At 42.4% G+C, this 11,511-nt stretch overlaps 1 protein-coding gene across 1 annotated transcript in view; it reads right to left on the bottom strand.

The window, feature by feature from the left end:
• Positions 1-11,511, bottom strand: part of LOC107295530 (potassium voltage-gated channel subfamily C member 3-like) — an 87,269-nt gene that overhangs the window by 39,602 nt on the left and 36,156 nt on the right. The window contains exon 4 of the mRNA XM_015824855.1: positions 3,789-3,983. Within this exon, the coding sequence (XP_015680341.1) occupies positions 3,789-3,983 (195 nt within the window). The remainder of the gene's footprint in view (positions 1-3,788; positions 3,984-11,511) is intronic.

The raw sequence follows: 11,511 nt of genomic DNA, 5'->3' as shown, positions 1-11,511 counted from the left end.
ATCCAGTAAAGGGGAGCTTCCTGAGGGCTGAGGTCCGTACAGGGATCTAAGGGCTTCATAGAACCGTTTGGCATCGCTTCTATCAGCAAACTTCTGGATTTCATCTGCTTTGGCACTCAACCAGGAGTCCTGCATCTTGCGGAGCTTGCTCTGTACAATCCTGCGAGTGTTAGTAAAAGCATTTTTCTTTGCAGTTGAAAATATTTGGTAATCTACTTAATCCTAGGTTGAATGTCTACGTCTCTAGAACAGAAAGGCGATTGTCAGAATTTGGACTTTGTGATGATCGTTCCACTTCTGTGGTTCTTCTTTGCCCATTGCTTGCTGGTCTTCTCTACTGTGCACCACCATGAAAGGTCTGTTGTGTTCTCGCTTCCTTGGTGGAATTAAACTCACCGTCAGCTTTCATTTGCTGTCACCTCCTGTTTGCCTGCTGTGACGGGGCAACCTTGTCTCTGTTTGAAAGTTTGCCTGCTGCTAAGATCAGTTTCTGACAGATGCTAGACCAGAACTTACACAGCACATAAACATGCTGACGATGACTCCTGAGCTAGAGGGATCACAATCTCTTATTCTTTTTCACACAGAGAGATGAACACAATTACAGTCAACTCTCACATAATGCAGAATGAAGGACTGCAAAGAGTTGATGCTAAGTTCCATAAAAATGGCCGATGACTTTTCTAGCAATATTAATTTCAGATGTATCATTGACAGTCTAAAGTCAATTATCACTATTCCAGAGTTAACCGCAACAACCTAGTATTTTCCTAACCAGTTATTTGGTCATGCAGTTAGCGTGAGTGATTTTTTAAAAAAGCAATATGGACCATTTGGGAATTTTTGAATAGAATAATAGAATTAATAAAGATTAGGTAAATTTTGCTGATTTATCCATAAACACTGATTTGGAGGTCAATCATGAATACGTGTACTCCTTGACCATTGGTTTAGCAACTGTTCAAAGTTATAATGGCACTAAAAAAGTGTCTTACAACTGATTCTTGCATTTACAACCATTGCAATATTCCCCAGTCATGTGATCCAAATTTGGGTGCTTGGCAACTAGCATGTATTTATTACAGTTACAGCATTCCTTGTTCATGTGATTGCCATTTGTGACTGTCCCAACCAGTTTCGACAAGCAAAGTCAACGGGGGAAGCTGGATTCAACAACTACATCATTCATTTAACAACCATGGCAAAAAAGGTTGCAAACTCAGGCATCTCTCACCTAACACCTTGCTTAGCAACAGAAATTCTGGTCCCAATTGTGGACTACCTGTACTGCAGAGAGACTGTATCTAAGCTGCAAAACTTTGGATGATGACTAGATGGCAACACAGAGTATGTTGCCATGTAATGTCTAGCCAGGATTTTGCAAGCCAGATATTGTAGCCCTGACCCTAAAAGCTGTGAGATCTCTGTTTTCAGCCTTCCTGTTGTAAAGATCCCAGTTGCTTGCCGAGCATGATGCACTGTTCCTGGACAAGCACTACGTGTGGGGCTTCCTGACCATAAATTAGCAGTCTGGAATCTCCTGATACATCTCTCTTGAGATTCACTTGAGTCTAAAAACAAATCGAGGATTTGACAGGAGAGATCTTTGAAGGAAACAGAGGGGGAGGAACTGAGGAAGAAGCATTGTATGTGTATCATACCCAATTACATCAGTGCTAAATTTGTGACCTATCTCGGTTGAACTCAAGAGAGTTGGAATCTGCAGGGTTTTTGAACAGGAGAGGTCCTCGACTTACAACCACAATTGAGCCCTAAATTTCCACTGCTAAGCAAGGCATTTGTTAAGTGTGTTTTGCCCCATTTTACAACCTTCTTTGCTACGGTTGCTAAGTACATCATGCAGTCATTAAGTGAATCTAGCTTCCCCCATTGGCTTTGCTTGTCAGAAGCTCCCTATGAAGGTTGAAGATGACAATCCCAGGACCTCAGGACACTGTAACCATTGTAATACATGCTGATTGCCAAGCACCCGAAGTCTGATCATATGACCATGGGATGCTGCAATGGTCATTAGTGTGAGAACTGGTCATAAGTCACTTTTTTCAGTGTTGTTTTAATTCTGAACATCCGTTAAATGAATAGTTATAAGTCGAGGATTACCTGCCAACAAGATGAGTGGAAGGAACATGATTCTCTTTTATATGGCAACTTATTTGTTTTACAAAAGAGTTCAGCTGTGTTTGGCTAATACAGGAGTCACCAAACTCTTCAGCTTATCAACCTCTTCATGAAGCTTCAGATTCTTCATTGATCCTCCCCAAACATTTATTATATGGGAATGATTTAATAAATATTTATTGTTGTTGTTGTTCAGTTGCTAAGTTGTGTCTGACCCCATGGATCACAGCACCCCAGGCTCCCCTGTCCTCCACACTGTTTCCTGGAGTTTGCCCAAATTCATGTTCGCTGCTTGGATGACACTGTCTAACAATCTCATCCTCTGCCATCCCCTTCTCCTTTGGCCTTCAGTATTTCCCAACATCAGCAACATCAACCCCTTGGATGGTCCCCTCAACCCCTGGGAGTTGATAATGATCATTTTGGGGAACCTCGGGCTAGTGGTTCTTCAGTTAGGCTAGTAGGTCTTCAATTAAGCTGATAATCTAAAACAGTGTTTCTCAACCATGGCCACTTTAAGATGGGTGGACTTCAATTCCCAGAATTTCCTAGCCAGCATTAACTGACTAAGGAATTCTGGGAGTTGAAATCCACCCATCTTAATGTGACCAAGGTTGAGAAACACTGGTCTAAAACCAGCCCAAGGTTTACAATGGGGAAAATCTCTCATTACAAGATGTCTGACTAGAACCTTATTATTTCTATGTTTCAGATAAAAATGTTGCAGGAATTTGAAGCAAATCAATTAGGCTCAAGCTTTACTTTTTTTCTATTTATAACAAATTTGGAGAATGGGAAATAACTTCAAACACTTTATGGCCACTTCCATGCCCTTCCAATAAATCCCTGTAAAATAACTAGTTGTCATTTGCTGCTATCTCCCTTAAAAGAACAATCTGAAACACCTGAAGAGCAACTGCAGGCTACTATTGGAAGACAGAATGATACCTATGGGGAGAAAACATGGTGGGGTGGGGGAAACTGATGAAAAAGCAAAAGCTGATAAGGGAAACATTACTCTGTTGAGGGAAGGGATGAGGTAATGAAGCTAGGGAACTGTGCACATAATTATGTAACAGAGTTTTGAAAAGAATGGACTGCCGATGCTGATGGAGAATCAAGCTTCGCCCCAAAATCTCAACTGCTCAAAATTAGCTGTGTTCATGGACTGTCTTCTGGAAAGAGGTATTATGGCAGTTTTTTTTCAATCTGGGAAAGGCTGATCTAGATAGACTGGACTACAGTTCTCAGAATTCCCAGTCAGTTTGACCAATGGGTATTCTGGATTATGGTTCAACAGATCTGGCAGCACCAGGTTGGGAAAGGTTATATGAGATAATGCTGTCCCTTGAGCAATGCATTCTGTTATTAAAGCACTAGAGTCGAACAAATGGAGACCTCGCTGGTTGCTAGGACATTATCTGCCCATCTTGATCTCAAGATTAGGCTTTTACTTAAGTCAGTTACATATTTGCAATTGTCTCCTTTATCCCTGAAAAGTGGCAGCTCTACGTTTTACTAAGACAAAGGTTATGGTGGTATTAGTGATAAGGGTGGAAGATAACGTACTTGGGTACAAGCTTAGAGGACGGAATGCAAGCTTTGCAGAAATAGGCAGGGGAAAATGATGGTGACATATGTACACATACCTTTTCGGATGTTTCCATCAGGTGACTGCCCAAAATCACCTGTGGAGAGGAGGAAGCAGGCTCGGTCACGATTATAGCGCTCTCGGCCACCAGGTGTGACAGGTGACTTCTCCTCAGGTGACAGGGCCTGATCAATTGTGGGGCAGTCTTCATTAGCCAGAGCTGCATTTGCTGCATCGCCATTCTGCTTGGAATCTGTAAAGGAAAAGGGGAAGGGGAAGGGGAAGAAAAAAATGTAGAGCAGACCTAAAAAGATCACTGAAATATCTTCTAAATATAAATATCAACCAGTAAGGAATTAAAACAAAATTTGATGCTCAAATGTCTCAGAAGCTTCTGATAGTCTTTGCAGAAATGGATGCTGATTAAATAGGCTTTTGGTTTAATCCAGGAGAAGTCTGGCTCTTCTTATATTTTTAAAAGTACATTATGTATGTTTTGAAAATCGAAGGGAAAATTTAAACTGTTTCTCAGATTGCTTTGTGATGATTCCAAGTCTCCTAGTCCAAATACTTTAAATCTTTTTAAAGTAGTACCTATTACTGGGAAGTGAGGGATTTAGTTTTAGTTCTTGCAAATCCAAGATGTAAATGATTTCTTATAATTACAAGTGACAAGCAATTAACAGTCAAGTTTCAGAAGATTTCATTCAAACATAACCTCTGTTCAAAAAATTAGTGATGACTATATTTCCCCTCTCAGAAAATGAGGGAGTACTGTCACTCTAACTGCTTTGTCATTATAGTTTGGCCTAGGCAGTGCTCAATTCACTTGACGTATATTAAATACTAATTTAGCCATGATTCTGTACCCCAGTCTGTGACTCAAGAACACGAAAGTGAAGGTATTTATCATTTCTGTCAGTAAGAGTTATGTGTTAAGAATGGGTTCCCATCTATATACTACTAATACTCTTGTGTCTGTGACTTTTAACTGGGAGAAATGGTGCAAAGCCTTTTCAACCAAAGTACCTCAAATGGACTAACTTACAGAATGCATCCCAAAACCGGTCCATGACTCCCATGGAATAGAAATTTGACCAATTTTATAAAATGTTTTATGACATAAACATTATCATAAATCAGTTTATGATATAATACATAATGTCATAAAACATTTCCTGTGCTGATGTTTGACTGTGCTATACAGTTCAACATTAAGGCAGATACATCCATGAATATTTCCCTGAATTTTTAAGACCTTTTCAAGTACATTAGAAGCTCTGCCATTGTTGAAGGCATTGAGGAATCTGATAAGAAAATATCGCTGAAGCAATGATCCAATAAGTCACGGCTCTTCTAATATTTATTTAAAATAATGATTAGGTCCCCATGGAATCTGCCTCAGGAATTGCAGTTTAGTGTTAGGTCTTGTAGTGGAAATTATGACAGACAGACTTTTGTCCAACTGTCCAATCAATTAAAATCTGTACTGGAAAAGGTCCCCTTAAAACAAGTAAGCCCAAAAAAGTATTTTTGGTATAATTCACTAATCAATTTCAAAAGAGACAAAACAACCTGCCTTAAATTGTTAGGGCTACCAAATTTAAAAAATGTACAAATAAAGTATCCATGGGAAGGATGCAAAGAAAACATGCATAATGATGTCATACGGATGCTGTGACTTATGTACTTGAATCAGACATTGTGATTCAAGTAAGTCACATTTGTGCAATGACATCACCACACACACAGAGTCACTGCAGTTTGCGGCAGAGCACATATATAAGAGATTTTGGGTTTCCTCAGGGATTATCATAGTCTGAAATAGAAATTTTATTTTATTTAGAGACAATGTTCTAAGTAAAATTTGGCCTTCATAGCTGCATTCTCATATCTTGTCCTGATCTTTAATATAAGCTACATCTAAGCAGGCCCTTAGGTATGATCAAGCAATCCTGTGGAGGAATTTATTGCCGGTTTTATTTTTAACCTGATAATATCACTTGACATTTGAATGGATGAGGCTATCAGAGGTTACTTGTCATATATCATTACGTTGTATCTTGTGACGGAATTATTCTAGAAAGATCCAAGGCTGTTAGAACAATTTTTCTTAGGGGAGGGGGTAAAGTTTGTTGAAATGTTGAGACACTGTTGAAGTGGAAGGGCATTGCTTTGTACAGAATTAGGTGCTAGATGAGGCACCCCTTGCTCAAGTGGTATGGTCTTGATTTTGATGGACATAATGGTGTATAGCCTATGACCCTTATGCAATCACATTTTGCCCAACAATTGAAATAGCAACTGAAACACTAGCTAAAGTTCCCATTTACCCAGTGACAAAATACTTGTTTGTGCACTGGCAAGCTCTCCGTGCTAAAAGAGAAACACTTCTTTGAGCAAAGATCTCTGGAAGGGTTTTGGGCCCCAATAAACAACAGTATCTATTCTGCACATTCATCCACACTGACATGAAACCTCTGTCATTCCTAAATTTAATCTTATTGCCTCTTTCCCTGCTCTTTTAGCAGATAGGATGAATAATTTTTCCATTCTTCCTCACATGAACAATTGTCTCATCTATGCTTCTCCTCCAGGCTTCCCCCCCCCCCCAAACTAATGGATTTCATAGTTCTTGCCCTCCAGAAATCTTTCTGCAGCCTACATTGAATTGTCAGCTGAGTAAATGTTGCACATCTCCATGGAATTCCCTAATGTCAGAAAAAAGGCCCTGGAACAGTTTGAAAACTGCAAGGAGCCCTAAAGATATCCGGTTCCTTCAGCTTTTTCTCATATATTTGTCTTCTTGACCCTTTTAGCATCTGTATACTATTCTTAGAATTTCTTGTCAACAACCTTCTTATGCTCTTGTGCCGAAAGCTAAATAAGCTATCCCAACTGAACGGTAACTAAGCCAAAATAAAATACATTATCTTTCTCTGTAACAAGATGTACATTAATCTCTCTTTAACAAGATGTGGGAAGTGGCAAGATATTCAGGTCATGTTCAACTCTTTGTATCTCTTTGAAATCAATTCCATTCAATCTGGAATAGAAGAATGATTTAATTATGGTGCCACAATGGCAAGGCCATCAATTTTGATACATGGCAAACTAGAGTGGTTTGGTCTCTTTGCAACTTCAGACAATGGCTTGGATTGTACTATAAAAGACCCTAACTTATTTTGGCGGGAGTGAGGAGGAGGCTTCAGTATTTGCTAACCTTGTGAAATATACTGCTCACAAAAATAAAGGGAACGCAAACCCCTTCAGTTCCATGGTAAAATGTTCCCTTTATTTTTTTGAGCAGTATATTTTGATGAAGGTATTCTAAGCCTAAGGTGAAGTTTGAAAAGATAGCTGCCATTTGAGAATCATTTATAAGCCATCTCTACAATTATTTTACTTATTTGTTTGTTCATTTATTTATGGAATTTATGTGTAGAGTCTGTAAAAACTCATAGGTCAAATTATATAAATTATACTGTACAGGTATTTTGTTTTAACTGCATTCAAAGAATCACATGCATATTCAGTTACTATCTTCATTGTTATTCAGATTATTGTGTTCCACATAAGGCTGTATTAAGGCTACCAAATCTGGGATGCCAAATCCGGTCTGTAGTGGAGAGATATAGAAAGCTCTCTGGTAATTGTCTAGTAGCCATAGGCAGTATGGACTCAAAGGAACTCATTAAATAAATCTTTGATATCTTCTGGAACCATTTTTACTATTGTTTTCCAAGGTTTTTTTTACATTTTAATTCCCATTTCTTCTTAGATCCTTCCAAATAAGCACTCATTCGCTAAATGTTCACATAGATTATTTTTTTAATGACCATTCCAAATAGCGATCTGTCCAAAAGAAGTTCTGGCTGTTCTGTAATTATTTAGAATGAACTTTCCTTTACAGAATTGGAGTGAATATCTTTTCTTTGTTTGTTTCAAAGATAATTAAACAGATTACATTAATTCACAACATCAAGATTGCCCACTTTTATGGTTATTACTATCCCTGCGCTTGTATTTTTAATAGCAGCTGACATGCAGAATTAGGGCTAGTCAAGGAAAATCTGTTGCCACAGGAAGAAAATAAAAATTCCCACATATAAGCACTCTGCTACATTTAATGGCTGCCCCTCAGAATACCACAGGAGGCAAGAAGCTCAGATTACTTCATCTTTGATCAATTTTGATCCACAAAAATTAGCATGTATAATAATAGTAAATAATGCTCAAAGGAAAGGCCTTCCGAGACAATCCCACCACTGATATTAATAATTTCATATATTGAAATGAGCGCATAAACTTGAGTTGAAGGAGTTGCAGGCAACTTGTTGCCATGGGAACCAAAAAGCATTGGGTTATCAGGCAACTCAAGTGGAAAATGTAAGGCTGTTAGTGAAATAAAAAGAGACTAAGGTAAAATTAAGCCGGGCATAAAGACTGAGGTTGCAGTTGTCAGATGCTGTTTGTGCCGTGCCCTGACAGCAATAGCTCCAGCAACCACATCCCCTTTGGCCTCCCCTGCTATGCAGTGCATAGCCAAGAGCTTGTTAAATTAAGTGAATCCTTGATCCTCCACTGTATTTGCTGCAAATGGGCTTCCTGGCCCAAAGGACCTGGAGCAGATGGAGAGCAAGCTAGGAACTGATTGCAGACGCTGCAGGCCCGTCATCACACAATCTTCTCTTCCTGCCACTTCTACCTTGTGGTCTGTCTTGAGGATCCATTTACTGAGTGAACCCCAAAGAGATGTGTGGGTAAGGGTGGGTTGTAGTGCTTGTAGCGATCACTTTGCTTCAGGTTGCAGTTGGGTTTCTCAACCGCAAGCCTGAATTTCTTCTGCGTCTGGATTGTTCCAGAGCTATTAGTTTCCTGTCTACCCAACTCTGTTCTGCTTGAACAAATTAACCCTTTTATTTGTTTTTCTATTAAGGCAGTCCTGTTTTAATCCAAGAGGCCTTGCCAATCAACCATAACTACTAACCCTCTCTCCAAAGTAAACTATTGTTGAAAAACAGTGGTATACTGGTTAAGGGATGGACACTGAGGAAACCTATGTTCAAATCCATCCTCAACCACGGAAGCTCACTGGATGACATGAGGTCAGTCACTGCCAACCCAACTACAACAGAATTGCTGTTGTCATTTGGGAAAAATAGGAGAGGAGTACTGTGCAGCTCCTATTGAAGGTAGGATATAAATCTAAGAAGTAAATAAAGTGAATTGGCTATCTCTTGATCTTTTCCTCTCCTATTATTATGGAACCCAAATAGCCTATCAGTGTTTCTCAACGTTGACTGCTTGAAGATGTGTGGACTTCATTTGCAGCATGCTGTGGAATTCTGGGAGTTGAAGTCCACACATCTTCAAGCAGCTAAGGTTGAGAAGCACTGTCCCAACTCTCAGCGTTTACTAAGGATGTTCATGGTACTTCCCTTCCTGTTCTTGCCAGCACATTCATCTATTAGTCCAACCCTGAACATCCTGGCTATTTGAGATATTCTTTCCCAAGACAAGGTTGTAGGCAAGAAGTATGCTCTTGCGTTTTTCAGAGCAATTACTATTCAGCAATCTTTTTTATCTACTCAAAGGAAAGAAGAAGCATTAGGAGGCACTGTGTGTTTTGTCAAACCCCTTTCCATTTAAACTCAATACCTTTCTCAACAAATCAGAATAACAGAATAACAGAGTAGGAAGGGACCTTGGAGGTCTTCTAGTCCAACTCTCTGCTCAGGTGGAAACCCTGTACCATTTCAGACAAATAGTTCTCCAATTTCTTCTTAAAAACCTCCAGTGTTGGAGCATGCACAACTTCTGAAGGCAAATCATTCCATTGATTAATTATTCTAACTGTCAAGAAATTTCTCCTTAGTTCTAGGTTGCTTCCCTCCTTGATTAGTTTTCAGCCATTGCTTCTTGTCCTGCCTTCAGGTGCTTTAGAGCAGGGCTTTTCAACCGGTGGTACACGTACCACCAGTGGTACGCGAGCACCTGGCTGGTGGTACGCGTAGGACGGGTTGAAAAAAAATGTAAAAAAATGTTAAAAAAAAGTTTAAAAAAGTGTAAAAGTGGATGAGGTGAAGCGGCAGCAGCGCCACACAGGCTTGTGGCAAAGTCAGCTGGAACTGCACGTTGCCTGGGTCCTACTGAGAGCCCAGGATCAAAGCGCGCAGCTCCAGCTGATTGGCAGTGACCTTGGGGGTAGCAGGCAGCCTCATGCAGTCTTCAGGTGGAGATTCCGCTGGAGCTGCATGACACATTTCCTGGGTCCCCCCCCGCCCCCACCCAGATGCCCTCACCTCCCCCAAACGTTTTTTTACTCACCTGCTTTCAGCAGCATTCCCTTTCTCCTGTCCTTCTCAGTCGTCATGTGTTTGTGAGACAAAAAAAAAAGTTCCATGAGACTTTCTAACTTCTTGCGAGAAGTTAGAAAGTCTCATGGAACTTTTTTTCTTTTTTACCCACAAACACGTGGCAAAGGCAGAGAAGCAAAAGGAGAAAGGGAGTGCAGCTGAAAGCAGGTGAGTAAAAAATGCTTGGGGGAGGCGGGGACATCTGGGTGGGGGCGCCAACCTTACCCTGCATGGTGGCGGGAGGGTTAACGGCAGGCGCGGGGGGCCCAGGAGCTCCTGCCCATCTCGCTTGCAGAAAGCAAGTGGAAAGCAAGCGAGTGAGATGGGCAGGAGCACGAGATCGGCGTTTCTAAGCACACACCGATTCGTGCCCCTGCCCATCTCGCTCGCTTGCAGGGGTCCTGACCGACCTTCACCGGACCGGAGCGAGGAGGGCATAAAAGAGCCCGGTGGAGGCAATTGGAGTTTGGCCACCGCCGCTGTTGCTGAGCCAGATGGCTGCGCGACGTCGGCTGCTGCGGTTCCTGCCTGCTGCTTCTCCTTGGCTGCAGGGGGAGGAGAGCGCAGGCAGTGGAGGAGCCCACGGGAGTGGGGAAAGAGCCGCGGCTGCCGGACTCCCTCTGGTGCGTTGCGCACGGCCGCAGCCGGAGAAAAGCAGTGAGCGGGGAAGCGGCTCATTCATTGCTGCAGCCAGCCCTGAGGAAGAGCCGGCACAACCCCCAGGCAAATCCCACCTGGCTACATTCTTTGTGGCCAAAAGAAGGGCTTTGATCCCACTTCCCCTTCGCTCCGGCCGGGTCCGTGAATGCCAGATCTAACCCCAGGGTGGTTCGAAAGGCCAGCAGGCTGGCTGGGGGTTTTGGGGTGGAGACATGTGAGCCTTCCTCCGTCTTCTTGAATCTGGCATTCACGGACCCAGCCGGAGCGAAGGGGAAGCGGGATCAAAGCCAGATTCAAGAGCCGTGGCTCTTTCCCCGCCCCCGTGCGCTCCTCTGCTGCCTGTGCTCCCCTCCCTGCAGAAGAACGGCAGCTGTGCTGGGCTCCCGGCTGCACCGAGCGCGACCGCAAAAGGAAAGTGATACAGCAAAGGAACCACCAACGAAGAAATTAAAACTGAGGGAGGGAGGGAAGGACAATGGAAGGGAGGGAGGGAAGGAGGAAGGGACAAAGAGGGGAGGAAGGAAGGGACAATGGGAGAGAGGGAGGGAAGGCACCCACCCCAGTCCCACCCCCCTCCACCAGAGACCCATGGATTCCCCCCCCCACAGGCATCATGCAACCTGAGGGAGGGAGGGATGGACAATGGAAGGGAGGGAAGGGGGAAGGGACAAAGAGGGAGGGAAGGAAGGAAAGAAGGAAGGACCAATGGGAGAGAGGGAGGGAAGGAAGGCACCCACCCCAGTCCCACCCCCCTCCACCAGA

Source organism: Protobothrops mucrosquamatus, unplaced genomic scaffold (genome assembly GCF_001527695.2).
Source record: "Protobothrops mucrosquamatus isolate PMUCROS unplaced genomic scaffold, P.Mucros_1.0 scaffold2381, whole genome shotgun sequence".
NCBI classification, from domain to species: Eukaryota; Metazoa; Chordata; class Lepidosauria; order Squamata; family Viperidae; genus Protobothrops; species Protobothrops mucrosquamatus.
Note: the sequence above shows the minus strand (reverse complement) of the source record. Positions and strands in the feature narration are given on the sequence as shown.